Source organism: Danio rerio, chromosome 13 (genome assembly GCF_052040795.2).
Source record: "Danio rerio strain M-AB ecotype USA chromosome 13, GRCz13ab, whole genome shotgun sequence".
Lineage (NCBI taxonomy): Eukaryota > Metazoa > Chordata > Actinopteri > Cypriniformes > Danionidae > Danio > Danio rerio.
The window spans coordinates 23,737,853-23,765,095 of record NC_141033.1 but is presented as its reverse complement, the minus strand read 5'-3'; the positions used below and the strand labels follow the sequence as shown (position 1 = coordinate 23,765,095).

The 27,243-nt window shown below is 36.1% G+C and overlaps 1 protein-coding gene and 1 long non-coding RNA gene across 6 annotated transcripts in view; one reads left to right on the top strand and one right to left on the bottom strand.

The window, feature by feature from the left end:
* Positions 1-27,243, bottom strand: part of nrg3a (neuregulin 3a) — a 600,385-nt gene that overhangs the window by 69,066 nt on the left and 504,076 nt on the right. For all 5 annotated transcript variants that reach the window (XM_087279167.1, XM_087279168.1, XM_087279164.1 and 2 more), the window contains one exon: positions 25,975-26,048. In XM_087279167.1, the coding sequence (XP_087135293.1) occupies position 25,975 (1 nt within the window). In that variant the 5' untranslated portion in view covers positions 25,976-26,048. The remainder of the gene's footprint in view (positions 1-25,974; positions 26,049-27,243) is intronic.
* On the top strand, positions 7,259-26,316 carry LOC141377171 (uncharacterized). The gene is made up of 4 exons (XR_015505902.1): positions 7,259-7,425; positions 22,142-22,320; positions 22,416-22,471; positions 22,706-26,316. It is a non-coding gene; the product is annotated as an uncharacterized LOC141377171 (long non-coding RNA).

Sequence of the window (27,243 nt, the reverse complement as noted above, 5' to 3'; positions counted from 1 at the left end):
GTGTGACACCCATTGTCTTAGTTGTAGACTAGCCGGCACTTATGTGTTAAACATTCCACAGTTTACCTTGGTTGGGGGGTGCATTTATTTTATATAGAAAACACAAGTTTATATATTAAATAAATATGGCTGATATAACAGTTGAAGCAATGAGTCAAGCTGTAAAAGCTGCTCCATTTTTAAGCTTCTTTTTAGCCTAGCACAAAATTTACCTGTACAACCAAATCAGGATATTTCCCTCCCCCAAGATCAGAACAAAGTTTTATATTTGAAGTTTGAGGAGCTCAAAAACGAACTGGCTGATTTGCGTAGGGATAATTTGAAGCTAAAAGCTGAGATATGTAGATTGTCTTCAGAGACAAAAAGCCTACATGCTATAACTGAGAGTCAGGAAGAACAGCTTGAAGGTGTGAAAACTGACATGGCCGCTCTGCAAACAGAGCTTGTCCAGACCCAAACTGACTTTTCAGCACAAACAGAGGAGTTAAATTCTCTGAGGTCTAGAGAAACTAGGACCAAAGCTGAAGTAAGATCAGCATTGCGTGACATTTCTGAGCTGAGAGAGAAGCAAGAAATGGACAAGGAAGATTGGATAAGAGAAATGGATTGGATTGTGGACCAGATTAGTGAATTTGAGGGAGCCAGACATTTTTCCCCCAAGCACCCTGAATCCCAAACCGAGCACCCCCGCTCCTTTGATTCAGCAGGTAGGGAACCCCTGTTGTGTAGCTTTGAAAACAGAAAGCGTTATCAGGGTAGTGATAATGTCAGAGCCCGTAGTGGTCTAAGCCCAAGTGCTGACCCATTTAGTAACTATGAAGTTGCATCCAACTCTCATAATACTGTCCTATCTCAACCTAAGTCTCCAAGTATGCCACCTCCCAGCGATCATTTGTCATTACTTAAGGAACTGGCATGTGACATTGAAGTGTTTAATCCTGAAACACCAGGAAACAGCATTGAGCTGTACCTTAAAGATGTCCATTTTGCCTTGTCATACCTCCCTGACATTACTATGTCAGATAAACTTTTCATTTTGAGGACAACAACAACACAAGCTGTCCATAGTTTTATTGACAGGCAGAGTCCAGCAATTTCCAATGATTTCAATGAATTGTGCAAAGCCCTTGCAGCAGAATTTACTCTACATGAAAACCCCTATACCTCTCGTCTGTCAGCTTTTAAAATCAAGCAAGGCCGCCATGAGTCTCCTAGAGAGTACTATGAGCGTTTAAGAGAGATGTATTTTGCTGGTAAAGATTATCCTGATGCGGAGGAAGACCCTTTGTTCAAGCACCTGTTTGTTGCTAACCTTTACCCCACAGTTAGAAAACAGCTCGCACTTTTCAACATTGAAAAGACTTGGGCAAGTGAGTTGAGGCAACTTGCAATACGAGCTTGGGATAGTGGGAAGGTAAATGCAGATAGAAAGAACAAAGAATATGCTTACATTTCTGAACCTGGACAGGACAGAAAGAACAAAAAGTTTCCCGCACATTTGGATGTAGTGTCAGAACCTGACCAAAACAGGATTCCTAGCAAATACAAATTCTTCCCCCAATCAAAGTCCTTTGACAAGAATGCCAAAAAGCCCTCTGCTGGAGAGAAAAGGCAGCATAAGGACAGAAGGGAGAGTAGACAGAAAAGAAAGAGAGATGATCCAGGAAACAACTGGAATATGGGTAATGGAATTAGGCAGTCCAGAGGTTTTGAAAGTAGGCATGATGATGATTTATTATCAAAAATGCATAACATGCTTCAAGAGCACCTCAAAAGCCTTAATTCTGAGGAGCATAGCTCCACAGACAGAGACCAGGTTACCTCTGCTTGACCAGGTCAGGTCACCTTCCTCCCCTCCTAATTCACACCTCAGAGAGTGAATGTCAGCCATAGGGAGGGAGGGGGGGAGTAGCTTAAAACGAACAGGGCCTTCAAAGTCAGCAGACTTTTAATTGCCCCTGTCATCACATTCCTTTAATTCAGGAAAGGAGTCATAATTCTTTGTCTCAGTTGAAATATTCCAATCAGTCTCTAATTGTACATGCAAACTGATATTTTTTCTTCATGCCTTTGACAATCCTCTAGATGGTCAAACCAACAGACAAGACCACTCATAAACTAGTTACTTGGCACCTTATGTAAAATATTGCAAATCACAGCCAATGTTGTAAAAATTGTTGCTAGTTTCAGCCTTGCAATCTTTCCTTATAGGACATCCTTCCAAAGAGAAGAATAGTTTGATTGAACCTGTAGTACCGCTGCAGAAGCAGGCAGAACCTTCACATTTTAAACAGACCTTACCATACCATTAGCAGGGTAATTAAGATAATGAATGTCATATAGAATGTGACTTGACCCATTAGTTAGTCTGTAAAAGAATGCAAATTTTACTTAATGCCAAAGTGAGCTTCGCTCCTGATAAAATGGCAACACATGACATCATGTCATATTTGGTACCAAGTGAACTTGTTTAAGGAATCGGTCAGTCGGGCAAAGAAAGGAACTATGCATAATATGCAGGTGCACTCAGTGTACATCCTTGACAGTGCAACACCAAATTATGTCATTATCAAATTTGGTTTCTTGCTAAAGATGCTTTCGTTTCAGACAAACATTTTTCAGTATTCACTTCTAAAACTCATTGTCATGTAACTGTTAAGCCCCTTGCATAAAATTTCCATTTCCACATAAACTCTTCAAATAGTTCTTAAATTATTTGGAAATTCAGTCATATTACTGCTATGCCAATGGTCAAAAGGGAAAGTTAAGTGGTATGTTTTGTTCCTGTTTTACTTTATTCCATTGTCCAGACCAACGACTTCAGTCCTCGATTCGAACAAGGAGGGGGGATGTAGTGATCAGCGGTAAAGCCAGGAACTTGTGGAAATTAATTTCCAATATAAACAAATGCTGCAGAGTTACCACTAAACTCTGACCCTTTTCTTAAGCTCATCAGAAAGTGGCAATTGAGACCGTGACCATCTGTCTTTTGTTTATCTGAAAGACAAAGGTGTTAAGAGTCCAGGACTTGCTTCTTGATCCAATCAACTTTTGACATCGTCTCAAACTCAGAGATACACATGGATCAGTAAACTTGCATGTCACAAAAGAGACACAAATGGAAAATTTCACGTCATATACCTGTATATTCAAATGATCATGTATATATTTAATATGCACTGCTTGAAATACTTCACTGTATGAAACTTTGCTTATTAAGGTTTATATATGAATGCTTGGGTAAAGATCAACATTACATAGCGATGTTTAGACTCTATCTATTCCAAATAATGCCTTGGGTAAATTAGATGTGGTTTGGAAAGTGAATTATGCATAGGAAAATATTTAAGACTCTTAAATATTATCATAGTTAACCAGTGGACTATGACTATGCAAATGCAGGCCACATTATGGATGACACCTCCCAGTGACCAACTCACAGGATCATCCAATCACAATGCTGGATTTGAAAGGTGACATCCTTCAATACCGCCTTCCAGAGAAAGTATTAAAGACATTGCCTGGTAAAAAATCTGTTAAGTGTGGGTCCTAAAGAGTGTGTCCTAAAAGGTGGTTGAAGAGTGGTCAAAGTGTGGTTCAGGGTGGTTTGCGGGGTTTTGTCCTAGACATCAGACCTTTTGCTGCGTGTTCCAGCAAGGATTTGGTAATTGGATTCACAGTGCTTTTTCCAAGGCGTCTGAACCATCGCATCAAGGCCACCACCTCCAAAAATCTGCGTGTCCCAGATTTCCAGGAACTCTACCTTCAAAGAAAAGGCATCGGCGTGTTCCCAGCATCGAACCACCACCTCCAGAAATCTCCAATTTCTGCGTGTTGCAGAAGATACCGATTTCTACGCTCAAGGATAAAGACGTCGGCGTGTCCCCGACATCAGACCACCACCTCCAGAAATCTCCAATTTCTGCGTGTTCCAGAAGATACAGATTTCTACGCTCAAGGATAAAGACGTCGGCATGTTCCCGACATCGAACCACCACTTCTAGAAATCTCCAGTCTGCGTGTTCCAGAAACTACAGATTTCTTCCACCCAAAGCTCAAGAGAGCCAAGTCTGCTCGTTTCATGCTTCAAGATCTGCAGGAAGATCCAACTTCTTCCATCCACTGCATCAAAGGCAGAAACGTAAATATTCCACTTTCCAACCCTTTAAATTAGACCTTGGCATAGTGTGTTTCAGTATAAAATATTCTAATTAATTAGATGTTTAAAACTGATATTCTTTAATAACAAAAACTTGCTCAGTTCTTTGTTATTGTAAAATAAGGTTTACCGTACCTTAACTTAATCACCTTCATCACTTGCCTATGCACTTCATTTATTGTACATTTAGTAATTGTAGTTACCCTTGATTACTATTTTGTTAATAAATACACATTTATTACATTTGTGTCTTCCTTGTGTTGATAATACAGAAAAAGGCTCTACAAGTCAAACGATCTCATTATCCTTCAGATTTGGCCAGATAATAAACTCCTCATTTGTATAATTTAACTAACAATATTTTATTGTTAATTATTTTGACAGTGGAAAGCTGTCTGGTGCCCCGTTTAAAAGGAGTTAGTTATCTGTTATATCTACATCATTTGGTCCCCTACGGGAGATTAAAATATCAATATTAATATCAATACCGAAATATTGATTTTAATATTTGATAAATCCAATTATCACTACAATACCTTGGGATCGGATTACAACTGACCACCGAGTCTTTTCTGGGTGGGTGAAGCTGATGGTTTGTTATTTGTTGAATAATAATAATAATAATAATGTGTCTGATCTGCCGTATTCATTACATATAAATAAAGTCAAAGTGAATGGGAATTTGTAGCTGCCTTTGTTTAACTTTACAAATTATCAAAGCTGTAGACAGAAAAAAGATAGCCATGATGATATCATTCATAAAGTCAAGAAACTGAATAAGTGCTGAGGTGGCTCACTATTTAGGTTAAATCCCTGTGCATCAAAAGTCATGAATTACAGCTCTGAATCGCTATAAAACACAAAATAACCATTTCTTAAATTTGATTTAAATATGATTTATGCAGTGGTTGTGTCAAAATCTAATCTTATCTTTCAGCAACCCAACTCAATAAGGTTTAATGAGACCCCACTGAGCTCCTGTTCATTGCTACTTCAACGCTAATGCTTTACCTAGAAAATGAGAGGGGACGTTTTCAGCTGAAGAACCTTTAAAACAAAACTAATGCATTTCTGCACTCCTGATCTGCAAAGAAAGATGTAAATGAACCCACCAGAGACCATAAACTCTCTACCCATAGAGAGCCTGAGGCTACAAACGACCAGCTGAACCCCATTTACTTACACCGACAACATCAGAGTCAGAGCTTGGATGAGTTTTCGGATGCATTTGTGCATGTGAGCTTTCACATATGAGTGGGTGGCATCGAGATTGCCATGGCAATAGATTCAGTTCAGATTCACATCTAAAGTAAAGAAAGCCCCAGAGCAGACTCACAGTCATTTGGTTGTTCATCCTCAGAATACTCAATCCAGCCACAATGTTTCAACCCAACATTAATTAGTCGTAGATTTGGAGATAGACTAAAAGCTTAGGAAGCAATGCATAGATTAACATGAGATAAAGAGTTACAGGCGAAATGATTATTCATCAGAGGTGAAGAATACAGTGCATAATACAATGGAAATTCCAGTTTAACAACCACATCAGCATTTCCACTAAGCCAAGATGTGAGGAGAATTACAATGAATTTTCAGAAGAATCTAAATCTTCACCTGGTAATTATAATAAGGTGACTTTTTCATTCAGTAGCTGAAACTGCTGTCCTTATTGTCCTTATTGTATTGTCCTATTGACAATACAAATCAAGCTAAAATTATTACTTATGGCTAGTTATGATACAATGTTAGAGTAGCAATTTATCAGTCAATTCCAACTTCTCAGCTTCAATTTAAATTTCTTAATCATTTCCGATAGCCAGTTATTCTCTATCTACTGACACAGCACTGGTGGGAGACGTGTGTTGCCTTATAGTGTTCCACCAGTGACGCTATACAGTCATATTGCACTGCTACGAGTGTGACATTGTCTATACAACAGTTTGATGGCATAATCATGTATTTAAAAAAGAAAATCAAACACAAAGACTCTAAAAATTTCTACCTCCCTTCCTTAATATCTGCAGCTGACATCAGAACAGCAGAATTGAATGATTCTCTAGTGTAATGTCTAAAATTATGACAAAACAGGTTATTCTGCTCAAACAGGATTATAAGGCTAAACTATTAGTCTAGAGACATGTCCCAGTATTTCTTTGTTACAATCTGGAGATCACAATAATTAACACAGAAAAAAGCCAAAGCAACACAATCACTACCAGATTACTGCTGTGTTTGCGATACGGAAAAACCTTAAACACATGCAAGCATTTCTTCTTTCTTTCTGTTAACTAAACTAGTCTGGAGTAACGAAAACAGGAGACTCATTAGAAACAAAGACAGCCAACCAAAAATTATCTCAGGGTTATGTAATGGGTGGCCAACACAAAATACATTCCTGATATGTCTTATCTCATACTCAATACACTACAATTACTATGGTTTAAATACAGCACTGCAACTTAACAAAACGAGATCGACTTAGAATGTAACTCACCAATTTTATAATGTTTTGATCAGCTGAAGTTTAAAAATACACAAATCTTTTCTCCTCTAAGCGCATATTATGCGGTCTCTGTTGCCATCTTGTGGATGAACAACATCAACTGTCTTTGCTCTGGATGCCGACGTGCTGTATCTCAGAAATTATAAATATTTAAAATAGGCACTATCCTTATGAATAAACTGCGTAATGTACATATTATGACAACATAAAAAGTACATTATGTTGTCATTATGTTGTCCTACAGCTGTAATATTTGTCAAACTGTAATGAGTTTATTGAATTTATATATATATATATATATATATATATATATATATATATATATATATATATATATATATATATATATATATATATATATATATTGTCACCGGCTCGGTCCCAGCTATTCCCTTCACTAACCAGCAGAGGTCATCATCACCGGACTATTGACATTACGTCATCCATCTACACTGATTTCAGACACACCTGACACACATCTCCAATCACATTCCACACACATATAAGCAGCACTCTCACGCTGCTTCAGTGCGAAGTCTTGTTTTGCCCTGCAGACATTTCTGAGCGTTTTCCCTGACTCTGATTTCTTCTTGTAGCCAACCCGGACTGTTTCTTGACCCTGTATTTATATTGCCGCCTGCCCTGAACATTTGCCTGCCTTTGGACTCTGAATCTCTGCTGCCAGCCCTGATCCCAGCCTGTTACCCGATGCCGATTTCTAGTCACCTGTCTGCTACACCGTACTCTTCTGCTGTACACTTGAGTATATACTTCTTCCTATTTTATCTCATTTATACAATAAACGTACTGCACATGGATCCATCTTTGTCTGAGCACTCGTTACATATATATATATATATATATATATATATATATATATATATATATATATATATATATATATATATATATATATATATATATATATATATATATATATATATATATATATATATATAAATTCTTTTTTTACATTAATTTTCTTGCAAATGCTATATTTGGATTCACTGTAGATAATAAATATTATTTAAAGGTTAAACATTTTTTAATTACAGATTTTTGCAACACTGTTGCATAATGCTTTTATTCAGCAATGTTGCATTAAACCCAATTCACATTTTGAAATATTTTTGAAAGTCCAGTCAGGCTCCTGCTCTAAAACAAACAGAACTATCAGCCAATTTGGGGCTGATCATAAACTATTATTACTCTCCAAAGAAAACAGATAATAAAGCCTAATCAAATATCTCTACATCTCATAAAGCTGCTTCCATCCAAATGTTCATGATTTTTCAGCTTGTGCATAACAGCAAGTTCCATACTATTTTTATTCCATTTTGATCCTCAGAAGAATGCAGTAACTGTACACAGTACATACTGTATCAGTTATTTGTGTATGGCAACAGTACACATTCTGTCAGTGTACTGATTTAGCGTTCATAGCATGGCTTTGAGGCTTTTTGGGCATGGAATCATCCCTTATCAAGTCAAGAAAACCTTCTGGTAACTGTTTGTAACTTCACAATTAATTAACAAGTCACATAGACCAAAAATAAAGAAAGAAAAAAACACAGGCTTTTTCTCATGATGGTTGTATTGCCTTGCCATTTTCTTTCTCACAAACAATAATTACAAGTGAAAATATAGGAGGAATGGTCATGCTGGTCTGGCCCAGTGGTCACAGCAGGACAGCGAAAGTGTTTTGCCACCCTGCTTTACAAATCAGAGATTAAACTAAGCTTCCTAAAGGCCAGACACAATGTTCACATAATACCTGCTTCCACTGAGAAGGCCACCAAATCTCACACACTGACTCCAGAAAAAAGAAAAAGAGTGTGAAAAACAGAGAAGGCAGAAAGAGGAAGAGTGTGTTTCATGAAATGGAGGTGTAAAAACTGCTTTTTCACACAATATTTCTGGTGAAATATTTCCCAACCTCTTTAGATCCATGACCCACTTTTTTAGGTTTGAAAATAGGTATGAATACACACATTACAGGATATAATTCATATCAACATACAATATAAGATCTCAAAGACAGCAAATTATGTTGTTGAAAAAAATAGGAAGGATTCTGCCAATTGTATAATTATTGACTCTGTAAATGTAACAAATCATTTGGGCTTGCCTTCATTAGCACTCATCCTGTCTAACGGGACGACTGAGGGTTGTGTGTTGTTTGCAAGCTTGTCAAAGTCCTATGTGATAATTAAAAGCGTATTCATCAAATCTCCGCTGGTCGATCCAACTTGGAACAATATTTGGTCATGAAAATGAAAGAGCTGAAGCCTGCTTCACACAAATAAGTGCTAGCCAAAGGTACAGACAGCTTAAGGCTGTTCAGGCAGTGACATTTATGGATATTCACTTTTTGTTCGAGCTAGTGAGGTAGTGTGATTTGACCTTTGCCTCCCAGGACAACATCACCAAAATGTCTTGGCAATGCAACAATCAAATAAGTGCTTTAAATGCAATTCATTTAATCTTGCTGAAATTTGCCAACCAGAAAATGAGAAAGTGAGGACACTTTCTTTATGCATTTAACACAAATTGAAACTTATTCACAATTAATGTGAATTCATATTGTACAAGACACAAATTAAGAATAAAGGGAATTAGTCGCAAGTAAAAAATCGATTTTCCATCAAGAAGCTTAAAAAAAAATCATGTATGATTTTATTCAGCTTTGGTGCATTAAATAATTAGTTATTTTAAGTAATATTAATAATCATAACAATAATAATAATAATAATAATAATAATAATAATAATAGTAATAATAATAATAATATGTATTGTATTATTATGATTTACTTTTTAATTATTATTAACTTAATATTACTAATTTAAGCATGTGTTCTACCTATTTGGAAAAATGTCCCGCTTCAAAACTTCAAATAAAATACAATGTGGGATGCAACACAAATATATGTTGCCCTCCTGTGGAAACAAGTAGTGATGTCTTCACACAACGAAAATAAAATAAAATAATGAATTATTAATAAACTTTTGAATAAACCAATCAGATTCATATCCTCTTGTAAATGAACCGTGACAGAGAGATCTATATTTTCCCCTCCCACTCCTAACTCACACACACACACACACACACACACACACACACACACACACACACACACACACACACACACACACACACACACACACACACACACACACACACGCACACACACACACGTACACACACACACACATATATATATATATACTGTGTGTGTGTATATATATATATATATATATATATATATATATATATATATATATATATATATATATATATATATATATATATATATATATATAATCCAGATGTAAAAGCCGCTAAACGACACTTCAGCCAAAAATTAGATAATAACATTGAGTGAATGCTTTAGGCACGTACTACAACATCAACAAATAGATTTGCTTCAAATCATCTAAATCTCAGTGTCAGTGCATTCAGAAATTACAGTTTGTTTGCAAAAGCTGCTAAACGCCACCTGCCTTTGACAGGAATTGGCGCTATATTCCGAGAACCAATCAGAAGCGCGAATCGGATCATATGTTTTCAATGTAGCAGCGCGCTGATATGCCAGCTTTTATGAGGAGACATATTTCCCTTTCAATTTCGATTTTAAAAGAGGGAGTTTGATGAACTGGATGAGACTGTGCGACTGTCAGTAAATGGCAGATGAAAATGTCCATTACCTCAAAACTTTGTGCATTATAAAAAAAAGAAAGCACAATGTGCAGTCGGAAGTATAACGTGCACTCATAACGTGTTTTTGTGCAGTGACGCTACTTTGAATGAATCTGATTTACAATAAACGGCAACTGCGTTTCACAAAAGAAAGAGCTACGATGCTGTTCGTTTCTCCCACGTGGATGCTATTGGGATAAACACGCGACCAAGACCTTAAGTATGGTCTGAGAGGCATCCCTTTTTTGCCCAGAAGGCCTACATTGTTTTATTTGCTAATTCAAGCTATTTTTAAAAAATATAAATATAATGCATAAAACTTTACATTATTTGTATTACTTCATATTACCTATAGATCTGATTATATTATATTATATTATATTATATTAAATTATATTATATTATATTATATTATATTATATTATATTATATTATATTATATTATATTATATTATATTATATTATATTATATTATATTATATTATATTAATGGATAATGCACAGGTAATGATGTTTCACAATGTTTATACACTACATTATTTGAATCTACCATGTTTACATTGTTCTACTTAAATTAAATCTAAATCCCAAATATCAAAAATGACAACAGATTGTTAATATTTAATTAAAGTCAATTTTAATGTTATTGATTAAAGCACTTACTTGACATATTTCATTCATTCATTTTCCTTCTGCTTAGTCCCTGGTTTGTCAGGGGGCGGCACAGTGGAATGAACCGCCACTTACTTGACAAATTTATGTATTTTTAATTTCAGGTGGTTTGTGTAATTTGTTTTATGTTTTGTAAAATAATTTATAATTGCATCTTAAGTGATTTTTCAACTAATTACAATGTCTGGTCCCAATAGGTGGATTTAGAGGTTTTCGCAAAAAAAGCACAGGTGGATTTAGCTGGTTTTGAAGCAAGGAAAATCTACGTTGTTAAAAACTAAACTAAACTAAACTAAAGAACTAAATTGACATTTTTGAAAACATTTAAAAAAAATTCATTTACTAGTTAATAACCTTTTCATTATCTATAAAATGAAACTTCTGAACGTAATTATAGGAGCCTGATAGAAAATGCTCATTTAAGAAAAAAGAGGTCTGATGGATGTAGAGGGTTTTGCAACTGAACTCTTCATACATTGAACAACATGAAGTCTTCTTTTAGCACAATTGTGAATAATTTTTTTATCCAATTCAAATGTTGATTACTTTATATAAAATAAATTAAATGAATAATCGCACAGATGAAAAAAAAATCTGTCAACATTTAAATAAGTAATGACGAGAAAGATCTGTTATCTAAAGCCCTTATTCTTGCTTTGTGTACACAAAAGTGTTCTTGTAACTTGATAATATTCCAATTGAATCACTGAAGGCATATGGTCTGTCTTGAGGATGTTTTTTTTCATTTGTTTCAGGACTTAATTTGTTTTCTGAAGATGAATTAAGGTCACATGGAAAAGCATAAGAATGAGTTATTAATAAAATAATTTAAGATTTTAGGTAAACTAAACCTTAAAGCTAAGTGATAACTGAATGCCATTATTACTGGTAAGCATAATCTAAACCAATACCAAATTCAGTATGTACACTAGGGCAGAAAACACCCCTAGCTTTCATGAAGACTGTCATAAGGCCATCTAAAAAAACCTTGTGCTGTGAACAACAGCTCCAACTAATGTTCGAGTTAGAGGCCTAATAAAAAGTTCCCTAAAACAGTTTGTGGAGTCAGTTTGTGGACAGCAATGCCCACCTGCCGATCGACATTAGGGTCTCATGCCAAACAACATTTTATCTGCCTTTCTCTACACACACACACACACACACACACACACACACACACACACACACACACACACACACACACACACTGGATGTGGGTGACTCATCAGTTAAACTGCCTATGGCTACAACCGTTTTCAAGTATCTTTTCTCAAGCATTTGAGACAGTTTCATGACATACCAGTGGATGACACAGAAAGAGAAAAAGCTGTGTCTAAATTGGACAGCTGTATAGGATGAGAACTGGCAGGACCATGGGATCCCGACAGTCATGAATAAACTATAGTGGGTGCAAAACGATCTCAATGGCTCATAGGTCATGTTCAACCAGATCTATACTAAGAATATGAGTGAATAAAAATGATTTGTGTCATGCATACGCTTCAAACTGTATATATGGAATGTAATAGGCCAGGTTTAAAATATATGTCGTCTCAGCCTCAGATGCCCAAGGACCGGCTGAAAGCAGGATGCATAAGGCACACAAAATGGGAAAATACTGAACAATTTTTTCAAGATGGCATTTGACTTGGATTTCTAAAGGGTTGAACATGATTTCTGTGAGAGATGTGTGTCATGATGCTTAAATTGAAGCTGTTGTGATGATAATTCTTCTCATGGAGGGAGACATTGTATTTACAACTGGGACCATGAGCACATCTCGGTATTTAAAATAAAAAAATCCATTTTAAAAAGTATGTGGAAATCACGAGACCTCTTCTAAAAGGCCACTTAAAGATGTCCAAGAGTCTGCTTTAAGGCACTTAGTGGAAACTTGATTATTGGTTGCACAGCAGCCTATTATTGTAGGGTCATTGACTTTTTCATGCCCCTAAATAACCCTGAACAAAGCAAACTGTTCTACTCGCACTAGGCGTTCTGAATCATGCCCAGGCATGTTAAAACCTCAAAATTTAGTTGATTTGATTAGTGTGAATGCTTCAAAGTGTGGCCTGCTTGGAGGGAGGTGGGCTCGGGGTGCAGATCAATTGGGCTCAGATACAGTTTTAATGTGTGATTGCCAACCATGCTGAATTATGGGACACCTAATTATCCTATTTGTATTTTTTGTGTGATACTGTCTTCATAACAGCAGCTTACATTTTATGGATATTGAATGGGTGGATTTTCAATTAATTTCATTAATCCAGGCACATTTAGGTTTATAATTGGTCTGGTTTTCACTTTATTGATAATCATGAATTGTAGTTTGCAAGTAAAGCTGCAAACTCCTCCAACATCAGCTGCCTCTATAATTATCTTCTAATACATGGAATACAGTTAAGTGAAAATCATTGCGCTGCATGAATGATTAATCTATTAGACAGTCTAGGGATTTTATAGAAACCAGTGGGAGAGTTGGGAGAAGAGAATATCAAACTCGGTTTAGTACAAGGTAACAGTGAGTAGTTTGGCAATGCCATACTACAGTAGCTGACCTCTCTTACACTTACTCCCATCCAGGTCACCAAGGGTTGGTTTGCTGTACTCAGCAAATCAGCTGCTAGGGAGCTTCTTGAACTAGAACTTATAGCACAGGAGGTGGACGCACATATAGGACCTCAAAGATTAAAGGCTTTAGGCCAGGGTCTATTCTACCTTTTGAGGCCAGGACAGTGAAGTTCCTCACATACTTCTATTACCCTCAACCTACCCAAATCCTACTCCCATCCAGAACATAGACCCAATGTAACCATCCGGTTCTACTTGTCTTGCTTTCAAGAGGGATTCAAACCGGGAGGTGGATGCACTTGCAAGCAATGCAAACATCACAGGACTCTTGCTAGTACACCTCTTAAACCCAGCTGAGGGAAGTTCACTTGACATGCTTCATTACACCGCAGTCCAGAAGAGATATTAGAAGGAGGGGCAATTGCTCTTGGGCTTAGTACAAGGCAACTTTGGCTTGTGTGAGTACGTCTTCGCTAGCAAGCCTTCGTTACATTTCCCCGTTTTAAACCTTCAATCAAGCTCACAGAACCAATATAACCCATCTGTTTTCAGGGGTATTCCTTTCCACGATGGGAGGTGGAAGTACATACAAGGGTGCCAAAGATCATAGCTTCTCAAATACTAGTGTACTAGTGTGCTTCTCAAATACTAGCAATCCATTTGATTGCAGTACAGAGGGGGTGGCAGAAGGAGGACAATCGCTCTGGAGCTCAGTACAAGGCAACTTTGCCCAGTGTAAGTACATCTTTACTACCAGGCCTCTGTTGCACTGACCACCTCTTTAAATCCAGGTCACAGCACCAGTTTAGCCCCTCTGATTCTACTTGTTGTCAGTGGGATTTTCATCACAGGAGGTGGAAGTACATAGAACATTGCTGCAGTTTCTAATGTCAGTCACTGGTGTGCCTCTTGAGTTCATGGTAGTGAAGTTTACTTGCATAACTCTTACTAGCTTGTCTCCATGTCGGAGAGATGGCTTCTTAGATAGTCCTCAGTCAATAAAAGCTGCTGTTGAGTACAGACTCAATAGTCTGAAGATCTAAAGACCTTTTATAGTCTTAATATAGATTCTTTATAAAAACTTCAACCACAAGCCTGTCTGCAGAAAACTTTAAACTATTAAACACAAGCTGCCCATGTAAGTTGTACTCCTGTGTGAGCAAACAAAGTTTGGAGCAAATATGGTTGTTCACACTTGATGTAACAACGGTACTGTATGTTTCTTACAGAAGTGTTTGAGTGAGGGTATTAGACGCCCTCAGCACCCTCAAATTCAATAGTGTGAGCCATTATGATATCAGTTTTCATCAATCCACTACCATTAAAGCCATACAAGCGCAACGTCTTCTGCTCACGTCAGACACTGCCATGACCTTTATTCTCACTTTGTGGTCAGTATTACCATCAGCTTAAGTAGTAACAAAGAGCCGATTGCCATTACAGCTGCCATTATAAGTAAAATGGCAAAGTTTGTCCAGTACTCTGAGGTGGAAATGATCGTTGGATGTGCTGAGACAGCTGGTGGACAGACTCAGCTGGATAGAACCAATTACTGTCCTTTTCTCCTCCCTTCCCTTCTGTCTTTCCTTTGCTATTCATGTTACATCAGACTTACAAAAGTCTTTTTATGAACCGCCAGACAGACTGTACATGTCAGCACTATCTCAGCTCCCCATTGTTTGTCATTGTAAGGATGATGCTGTGTTCCTCCCAGGGCATTATGGGTAATAACTCTGAAGTGCTCATGGCTTCCGAATAAAGGTGAAGAGAAGAAGCCTACGGGGCTGATTGACAGACTAAGCGATGCTGGGGAGATTGAGAGGCTTAGGAAGTATTATTAAAGGAGAGCCTCATAATGTTTAGACATTAAGGAGGCCAGAGGACTGACAGTGCCTAGCACTGTGAAATGAGAGGAGATACGCCAGCACCGACAGATCTGAAAAGCGGCAGACGTGTGTGAAACCTCCAACAGATGAGATAAGACAAGATGAGAGTGCTAGTTACAAAGCAAAGTTGATATCTTTAACTTTCCATGATAGTGAGTAAAGGAGAAACGGGAATCAATTCGGTGCATCACTCAGCTGTGGATTTAAAGACAGTTCAGAAGTTCAATTCATAATAAAATGACAAAAATCCTTCGAATGCTAAAGAAAGCTTGAAGGTTTTTAGTAATTTTTTTTATTACCAATAATATATCATCACAACTTAATTTATGATTAGTAATATGCATTGCTAATCACATCATTTAAAAAGCCCTTTCACACATACAGACCTTTCCGCAAATTTTTCCAGAAAGGGATCATGTGTGAACAGGACCTTTTTAAAAATACTGGTATAATCATTCCGGCAATTTTAACAATACCGCTAATTTGCCAGAATGCTGCTCCGTGTGAATGCAGAAGGAAAAATGCAGGAAAGAGCATTTTGCATTTATTTGCATTTATATCCATGCTGTTTATGAAAATAAAAGCCTTTGGTACTTTTACAGACACATTTAGCTGCTAGATACAAGTCAGATAAAGTTTCTATGTTCCCTCCTAATGCCAACTGTCGATCGATAAAGTGCTAATGATAAACCGCTGTTTGTTTACCTTCAAGCTCTGCTTCAGTTGCTAGACGCGTGTGCACTTGAAGTGCTCTGGTGAGCGCCAGCACACACACATATTACGTACATTTCGACATGCGAAAGTGTTCCTCCATATTTTTTCATCCAAGTTGTTCACAATACTTATCCGTCCACAGAATTTGTAATGTAGTCAAATGTGTAAATATTTAGCTGTGGTTCGCGCTTCTAGCTTTGGATTTCTCTGGGACAAAGCAGCTGCATGAATGCTAAAGCTTTAAAAAAAAGTGACACCATCAACAAAAGCTCAAACAAAAGACTCCTTAAATTTTTACAAATACAAGTGCAGCCGTTCAGAGCTAATTTCTGGTTAGAATGGATGTGGAAGAATTCCAAAAAAAAAGCATTTTTTTTCCCAGTAAAATAGTTCCAGTTATTTACCAGATATTTACCGATATCGCTGTGTGAAAGGAGCTAAAGATGATTATTATATAATATTATATTATATTATATTATATTATATTATATTATATTATATTATATTATATTATATTATATTATATTATATTATATTATATTATATTATATTATATTACATTATATTATATTACATTTTATTATAGTTGAAAAATGTCCAGCTTTAATATGCATGCATATTTATACAATTGCAATGTAATATAAATAAAGATGCATTTAAACTAGTCCTTCTCATCCAGGCTCTGTGAAGGTGTCCTTTGCAGATGCAAAAAAAGCATTTAAAAACAAGCATTAACATATTGTCATTCACTTTCATCAACAATTCTTGTTATTTATTCATGTACAGTATATAACATAATATAATATAATATAATATAATATAATATAATATAATATAATATAATATAATATAATATAATATAATATAATATAATATAATATAATATAATATAATAATATTGTCTATTCATCTTGCTTGAGAGGAAAATAAAATAATTTAGTCATGGCTTCATTTAATTAGCATTCAGTTCAGAAATTAATCAAGACAAATTTTGATATTTGATCTTGAGTTAAACCCCAAGGTGCTCAAGGTATCCTGCTGCTAATCGTGAGTGGGTGACATTTCCTGATGATTACAGATATATTATATTGGCCTGATTTACATAATCCGCTGCAATGAGAATCACGTATGAACATGATGCCACTGTCTTTGATAACTAATCATTCCTGTGACTTGCCCTTTAAATGAAAAGTTACAAAAGGCCAATAACACTGTCATCTAGACAGAGAGGATGAAATGACGAGAAGCTCTTATACCCTAAATCATTCAAATATAAGAAGCCCAAAGGCTGTGAGGATCCACTCTAATCAGCAAGTCTGACAATTACTTAGCCCTGCTCACCTGCTGCCTCTGGCTGAGCCATCATCACAAAGAGACTGCTAATAACCACAGACTCGCTATTCAGTAAACACACATTGTGACCAGCAGGGAATCTGGCCAAACACACACACACACACACACTCACACTCACACACACACACACACACACACACACACACACACACACACACACACACACACACACACACACACACACACACACGCACACACACGCACACACACGCACACACACACACACACACAAAACAAAGGTACTGCTAGTGTAAAAGCTTTGAAATTAGGAGGATGCTCTCAAAGTAGAAATAACAAACAGATAACAGCGCAAATAAGCAGCGAGTCCCTTCAGGGACACAAGGAATTGAGAGCTAATAGGTCTCTGCCAATCAAAAAGAATAGACATGTACGCACAAAGTGGTGCTTTGTATTATACCCTAAGTGAATAAATCATGTCGTACATGATTGCTATAAATCGGATGCATTGAGTACTCCTGACATTTGCTTCAATTGATGTCAGACGCATGCTTAATTGAGGTATCATAGAAAAATGCAATAAGTAGACCGTCTTCAGTCAGGTAGCTAATAGAAGCTCAATTGGTTAAAATTAGCTTTGCTACATGCATTTTAATCTCAGCCAAGGTACATAAATAAGAAAAATAGCCCCTGTAACCCTGCCTACATGGTAGGTTGCCAAGGAAACCAGCATGCAGGAGAATATGGTGACAATATGCAGTAGAAATCAGCATACAATTCGCATCTTCATTATGAGGCGGGCTGACAAGATATATATCTCACTGTAAATGACCCATCTGAAAGCATTACCGCAGACTGGGGTGAATATTTTACAAGTGTGAACAAGCGGATTTGTACCAGGCTTCAGCTGATGAATTGCAGCAATCGATATGAAATTTATCTTTACGCTTGCGCTTTGCTTTCTAACACCGTAAGGTAAATTGGCTCTAGGGACTGCCACCATTAGTTTGTTGCCCCAATGGTACTGCAATTGCCGCCATGCCCAGCGTCTGTGATAATGAAAGGCAAAACAGACATCCTATGAAATCACATGAACTTTTTGTTCTGAAAAATTTAAGTGATGAAGAGTGGGGTAGAAGTACTAATGTAAGACTTTAATCACATTTTTAAAACGCCTGAATATGCCAATGTACAAAAAAAAAAATACATTAGCATACTGAGTTGAAAGGGAAGGTTAATTTGAGAGCTATTTTCTGTTCCAAGTCATAAGGGTGGCATTTATCAGTGCAGCTCTGAGTACAAATATAATATTCTAGTAAAAAAGTTGCAATTTCAGTCAAATTCACAAACATTTATGAACACTGTAAAAATGCTGGGTTCCACAATATTTCTACATGTTGACCCAACACAAATTGATTAACTTAATTGTTTTTACAAAATTAGATTTATTGAACGTAAAACAATTTAATTGTCCGCCAAAAAAACTTGTTTCAAGTCATTCTAAATAAGTAGTTAGAAACAGCAAGAAAAAGTGAATATAATATGTTTTTGCTGTGTGGTAACTTTATAAAAACGGTGGTAACAGTAAAATGCAACAACACTTTTCCATAATTTTTTGTACTTAATGATTTTCCGTTTATTCATTCATTCATTTTCTTTTCGGCTTAGTTCCTTTATTAATCCGGGGTCGCCACAGCGGAATTAACCGGCAACTTATTCAGCACATGTTTTACGCAGCGGATGCCCATCCAGCCGCAACCCATCTCTGGGAAACATTCACACACACTCATTCATACTCATACACTATAGACAGCCTATTTACCTGTACCACATGTCTTTGGACTGTGGGGGAAACCGGAGCACCCAGAGGAAACCCACGCGAACGCAGGGGGAACATGCAAACTTCACACAAAAACCCCAACTGACCCAAACGAGGCTCGAACCAGCGACCTTCTTGCTGTGAGGTGACAGGACTGCCTACTGCACCACTGCGTCGCCATTTTCCATTTATTTGAAATAAATAAAAAATGGAAACATTAACCTAAATAATATGAAACATTGGTTGACTTTATTTAATGTAGCAAAATAGTAATTTGTACATTTCCCTCAACGATGTAGTCATTTTCACACTTAATTGCCTAGCTGATAAAATATTGGGTTACACTTTACAATAAGGTTCCATAAGTTATGTTAGTTAGTGTGTTTACCAATATTAAGAATGAACATCAGTTGTAGAGCATTTCTTGGCAATATCTTAACATTTACTAATATATCAATGCACTGTGAGTTAACAAAAACTAACAATATGACTATTTTCATTAACTAACATTAACAAACATGAATGTTGTAAAAAATGTATCTTTCATTTATATAGTTGATATATTATTAATATACATTATATAATACACTGTAAAATAAATCAGTACATGTACAGTTTATTTCCAGCAGCTAGGGTGCTGGAAAAAAATACAAAATAAATAACGGCTGTTAATTTACAGAAATTTACTGTAAAATAATGGACATTAAATTATCAATATTTCCCTGAATTAAAATTTTTGGTAAATGTCTATAATTCAACCTCTGTTATTTTACAGTAAATTTATGTAATTTAACGGCCGTTATTTTAAGTTTTTTTTTCTGGCACCCCAGCTGCCAGAAATAAACCTTTAAATTACAAAATTTTTGACAGTGTATATTATTAATATAGGTTTTTTTTATATACTTACAATATGTAACCTTGTTGCAATAAGTGTTATCTAGTATTGTGCATCTGCTTCTGTTTGTTCGGTTTTTGGTTTTCATCTATACACACAAGTGTTTTGAGGTCATAACATAGTATTATACATGGAACCGTGCAGAGACTCTTCATTACTTGATCATTTGTCCAATAATTAAAATTAGGCTGAGAAGGACGGTTATTGGCATCTAGTGTTCTTTTCAGCTAAAAACAGATGCACATTTTATGTTTCAAAACTTTTTTTTTCATCAGTGTGGCTGATCTTGCAGGAATAAGAAAAAAACCTTCTAAAACTGCATATGTGTTTCAAATACGTTGTGTGCTTTTGATTTCAAGTGATTTTTTATATCTTCTCAAATTTACTTGGAATGCAGCAGATGTGGTGTTATGCGCTGCAAATGTTTGGCTCCAGCTGCTTGATCATGGTGTTATCTTAGGAACTTATTGTAATAATTCAGCATATATGTTTTCTTGAACCTGGGTCAGCATCTTTGAATTTATATGACACTGGAGACATAGTGAGATGGTTGTACATGGGTAAAATGCATAAAAAACACACACAAAAGAATAGCATCTAACTTCCACCTTATCACATGCTTTTCTATTAACAAAAACTTGATCCAATCAAGTTTTAAAATCACAGCTTGTCCACCTACAAAAGTAGTTCCACATAAGAAAAAAAAACAAAAGACAACATTCCTGCTGCAATAATACAAAAAAAAAAGTCATCAGGGGTTCTCACAGCAGAATGAACCGCCAACTATTTCAGCAAATGTTTTATGGCTTCCAGCCACAACCGATTACTGGGAAACACCTTTACACCTTGGCATTCACACACACACTCATACACTATGGCTAATTTAGTTCATCCAATTCACCTATAGCGCATGTCTTTGGACCGTAGAGAAAACCGGAAGGAACCAACTTGAATAAGGGTAGAACATGCAAACTCCACACAGAAACATCAACTGGCTAAGCCAGAACTCGAACCAGCGACCACTTAGCCATCATGCAAAATAATAATAATAATAATAATAATAATAATAATAATAATAATAATAATAATAATAATAATAATTATTATTATTATTATTATTATTATTATTATTATTATTATTATTGTAAATCTGCAGGCTCTAGTCTCTTAGGCTATTGTTGCATTACTTTTCATGCATTTCTTTTTTTATTTTACAAACTGAACGCTTTGAATATCTGGCCATAAACCATAGGCCACAAATTTTGAACATGATTTAGAATATTGAATATTTTTAGTCATGGTGACCTATAAAATAAGGTCTTTATGAAGTTTAAGAAGTACATATTTTTCTCCTCTTCAAAATGCAATAGAGTGAACATATTCAATTCTAGTAGTACTTGAGTAAAAGTACTCACAGTACTTCCCACAAGATACTGATGACAGTTCACACTAAAAAATTTTCAGCTCAATAAACTACTAATTTACTGCTGAATACAATTTAGTAAGGTAGTAGTTTAGGTTTACAGTGGGTATTGGGCAGGATAAGGATGTAGAATAAGATTATTGTTAATAAGTACTAATAAACAATGAATATCTTAATAGTAGGCAAGTCATATGCCACTAGTTAATAGTGCAAATTGGTAATTAAACTGATACCTAAATTAAAAAGTGATACCTAATCTTTCTGTTGTGGAAAGCACACAATATATATAAAAAGTCAGTTTTTGTCATTATAATGCAAGTAAAATGGAGCCCACTGACTTTGTCATTGTATGAACAGAAGAAATATGTTCTTCTGCAGTTTTTCACAATAGAAAGAAAGTCATACAGGTCTGTAACGACATAAGGGTGAGTACCTGATAACAGAATCCATTTTTTTTGTACAGTGACTGTTGTAATTGTACCCCTGCAGATAATCAAACAAAGGTTGTATGGATAGTGACACACTGAAAGGAAAAGAGGTTGAGAGATGTGTGATGAAAGCCCTGGCCATCTAACTCAAGGACACAGTGACCCTGGGTGTCCCTCTCCTCAGTGAATGTTGCTTTTAACAGCAGCACAGGAGAGACTTTGGCTGTGTGTGCCTGTCCTGTAAGTGAACCCATTACTGCTATCCTATACTTTAAACACTGAGAGCCTGTCTACTTGTGTTCCTGTGCTGATGAATATCTTGTGAATGTGAACAGGCAAGAGCACCATCTGAACAGGAAGAGATACCGGTGAGATTACGGAAATATAAGAGGTATAAAGCACAGTCCATCATCATGTATTGTATGATATGTTGTGTCTAGAACATAAAATATGTGTGTGACTTTTATTTCACAATGGTCATTTGTCACGCTGCTAAATTCTCCTTCAACGGAGCTATTATTGTCTGAATTGAGTGGTAAGCTCATTATTCACAATTTGCCGTTGTGACATGTCTGAAATTGGTTACTCTGCTGTGCTTAATTTTTATTTTTCATTCGCCCAATAGGTGGCTCCTCGCCTCTGTGCCAAAAATGATAAGAAGGGGCTAAGACTTGGCAGACTTGTGGAGCAGATCTGTGCCAAACTCCTTCAGGGTGCCATTCAGGAGATTACAGCGTTGTTCATTAACCTTCAAGTGAAGTAGGAGGAAGAGACACAGACCAGAGCAAGATGATTTTTACAAACAATGCTATGCAAGCTAATGTATGTCATCACAGTATGTGGTGACTTAATTGGGTACGAATGCCAAAAATCTATGTATTATTCACAAAGAAGACACAATGTTGTTCAGCGAAGTGCTAAATGCTCTAAAACAGAGCTGCGCTGTGAATATTTAAATGAAATCGCCGTCATTCTTTTCAACACAAACACAATTCCTTTGTATGTAAATGAGGTTTATGGAATTGGTTTGCAGCGGCAGATCTGCCACATCCTAGTGCTCCAACTCAGGCATACAAGATGAGGTATTGTCCTATGCTGGTTTTCTGGGCACATATGTACTGTTATTTGACTTTTACGACTTCTTTTGTGAATTGGAAATGAAAAAAAGGAAAGAAATGTAGACAGCGCAGGCAAATAATGTGCATTGAACATGCCTTGGCCACTTGATTCATTCATTGTGATTAAACAAGGTTCTGGAAAGATTCCTCAAAGGTTTTGAACTATATTGATATGATTGCATATTACATTTGATGCAAATTTTTGGGCTGCATTTTTATGGTCTGAATCTCCTGTTCCATCCCAAATGTGAGATCTGGACACTGTAGAGGCCATTAACATTGAGCTCATCTTTGAGATGATTTGAGCTTTATAACGTTATGCATTATCCTGCTGGATAACATGGATGAACATGGTCAGCAACTCAAGGCTATAGCATTCAAATGATAATCAATTGTTGTGATAATAATGGTAGGGCTGAGATTCATAGGTGTGGAGTGAGTCCAGTGCCATGAGTGTTAATGAGCTATGTGTGGTGTTTTAACAGTTGTTACAACGATTACAATTAATATTTAGGGGTAAAAGTGTGACAAAAAAAAATTCCCCTCGCACCATTAAACAACCATCAGCCCAAACTATTTATACAAGGCAGGGTGGATCCAAGATGTACGTTGTTTACACCAAATTCTGACTCAACCATCTGAATGCCGAATGAGAAATTGAGACTTATGTATCAGACTAGGTAAAAAATATACTAGTACATTTGACAGCAAAACGAATGCTACTGGGCAGTATAATGCCATGGAATGCAGTTCATTTTCACAATAATGAAATGCAGAGACATTATCAACAAAATAGGATTATGTTGTGTAGTCTGCACAACTCCAAATAAATACAGTGGTCCCTAGTTATTCACGGGAGTTACATTCTAAAAATAACCTGCAATAGGTGAAATCCCTTAAGTCAGCTTTTATTTTTTTACATGTATTATAGATGTTTTAAGGCTGTAAAACCCCTCACTACAAACTTTATACATTTTTCTCAAACAGACATGAACATTTTCAAACTTTGCTCTCTTGTTTAAAAACTCTCAAAGTTAAAACCTTCATGGAAAATAAGTCCAGTATGATAGAATGAAACTAAAGATTAAAACCTGTTGTCAAGAGCAAACATGCATCTCTGTCAGCAAGATTTATAAAGCTTTTTAGCTTTTGTTGGATAATGTTGGTAGCGTTATGTTCTTTTTACTGCAGTCACTGATCTACAAAGCTAAAGCAGTCTCCATCCCTAAGGGGGTCACACACCCGTTGCGCCACACACATGAGAGTTGGAAATAATGCATATCAGACGTGCACATTCACGTTATTAAAATGAAATTATTCAGGTGGAGCCCTGTGGGGTGACAGAAATATGAACAGTGTCCTGAGTCATAGCTAGACAGCTGCTGACTTGCATTGTGTGTACACTGATATAAACCTATGTTTACCATTCTAAAATGTATGGCAAACCGCGCTATAACGAGAGACCACTGTACCACAAAACAACTTAATTGTGTCTACTATTTAAAAAAAAAAAATTTTTCTTATGTTTGAAACATTAATAGTTGGGTTTATGGGAGAGTGTAGGTAATTGGTTTGTGAGGGGATCTTTACTACAAGCCTCACGTTCTTGTGGAGATGTACAAGAAGGAAGGGCATCTGAAGCATATAAAAAAACTTACCCTTAGCAGCGAATTTCAGATTTGCTAAAATGTAGACAGCGCCCTCTAATGGATTTTTCATTTGAAAAGTGCAATGAGATGTACCCAGAGTAACAAGTATTTCCAATGATGGCGGGCTGCAATTTTCACAGATAGAACAATGAATATTTTCTCATTTTCTGAACATTTTCTGCATATCTGTGTTTGAAATATTCAGACAAGCCTGTCTGGCACAAACAATCATAGACTAATTCACTTAATTTCTTTAATAAACATGTACAAAGCAGATCAATCTGCTATGATAATATATTTTAAAGATATGGATGTTATCCAGTTACTGTGGGCATATGATTGTTGATATATGCAAGTTTAATTTTTGTTTAGTATAAGGATATTTGTTTTGCATTGCAAGCTGGTGGTGGGATTCATGTTACACTATTTACCAGGCGATCACTGGGATTTCTTGAGCGGCTCATTTATAATCCTTCATAAAAATGGCCCTGATAGTTCAGTAAAAGAAGGTCAACAAACAGAACCCCTCATAATCAGGCTCCATTTGTGACTCATCAAGTGGACTTACTCACTGCACACACATGCAACCACTACCTGTGATTAGACAAACACAACACACACACACACACACACACACTAGCACAACATCTGCATGCAAGCAAAGAGTCACTGTCCAATTCAATAAAACTGTATATATTAGTCAGAAAAGAAACGTTCAGGTTCAGTAGAAGTGTGCAGATATACAGCTATTAGCTGAGTGGGTGGGAAAATCTAGAAATCTGTTCCTGTCAGGAAAATATGAAAATGTTATGACACTTTGGTAATGACAAGGTTTCTATGACAACAGTGTCTGTAAGAATGCAAACTGCAAAGCCTTGTTGTTATTGGCAAATAACTGCATAAATGCATTATGGTCCACGGAGGTTAAGCATTCATTTGGTTAGAAGCTGAAAGTTATAGAGCCATTTCTCTCTTATCACATCAGCGACCCTTGTTGACTCATTTCAAAACTATTTCAAAAGTGTTGTGCAATACATACACATGTGGCATTTCCTCTGGACAGAGAAGGGTAAACGTATGCATTTACCTGTAAATAATTTAATAAAGCAAAACGCAAGACCACTTACTTGGGTCTGAGAGGATGGAGTCAGTCTTGGGCAGGAACTGGTCACAGCGAATGCCCTGGAAACCCTCTTTACACCTAGAAAAAGAGAGAGAAAGAGTCACAGTTAGTAAACAGTGATTTAATAGATGCTTTTATCGAAAGCAGTGTAGAGTGTTTCAGGGACAGTCTCCATGAGGTTAAGAGCTCATTCCTGATGGAGATAAAAGCAGCGACCTTAAAAGTGGTGTACCTATTAAAATAGTGACTATTTAGTATTTAACGTTTCTGGAACAAGATCATCAAAAGCTTCTGTCAAAAAAGCACTAAATGTTCATTTAAATACAACAGAATATGAAATGCTAGATGAATGAAATCCATTAAAAAAGAAAAAGAAATGCTGGCCTTGGATTTGAACTGAAATATGTCAGTTGCATTGCTAAAATGAAATAAAATATAGGGATAATGTAAAGGGCAATGGTAGTATAAAATGAAAACATAATAAAAGTCCCATTTTGTTTTACGTGGCTTTAACTACTATGTACAGTTGAAATCAGAATTATTAAACCCCCTTTAATCTATATATTTTTTTCCAATAGTCTACAGAACAAACCATTATCATACAATAACTTGCCTAATTATCCTAACCTGCCTAGTTAACCCAATTAACCTAGATAAGCCTTTAAATGTCACTTTACCCTGTGTAGAAAAATGGCAAAGATAAAACAAATCAGTTATTAGAAATGAGTTATTAAAACTATTATGTTTAGAAATGTGTTCACTCCTTTAAACAGGCATTGGGGAAAACAATAAACGGGGGAGCTAATCATTCAGGGGGGCTAATAATTCTGAATTCAACTGGACTCAATTAGTCTGATAACCTGCCTATTATTAAGATTTGGCTTTTATTACTACTTATAAAGCAAATATTCTGCATTGTCCAATCCTACATTCCCAAATTTACCGTGTACCTAAAATCAACTAAACTAATAACTTCTATTAAGCAGGAATTGAGGAGTTTGAGCTGAAGTCACAGTTAATGGTTTGTTAATAGTGAGAACTGTACCTTAAAATAAAGTGTGACCATACTCATCATTTAAAAATTTCTGCATGTAAAGACATTTTTAAATTAATATCTGTAACTTTATTTATAATTACACTGTTGATCCATGCTTTACACCATACTTAAATTTACTCATGTGACCAAATCTGTTGCTAACCTTCACTGTTTCCTATCTAAATATCATTATGCATATTTTGTAATAAAACAATATGAACACAACTGCATTTATTG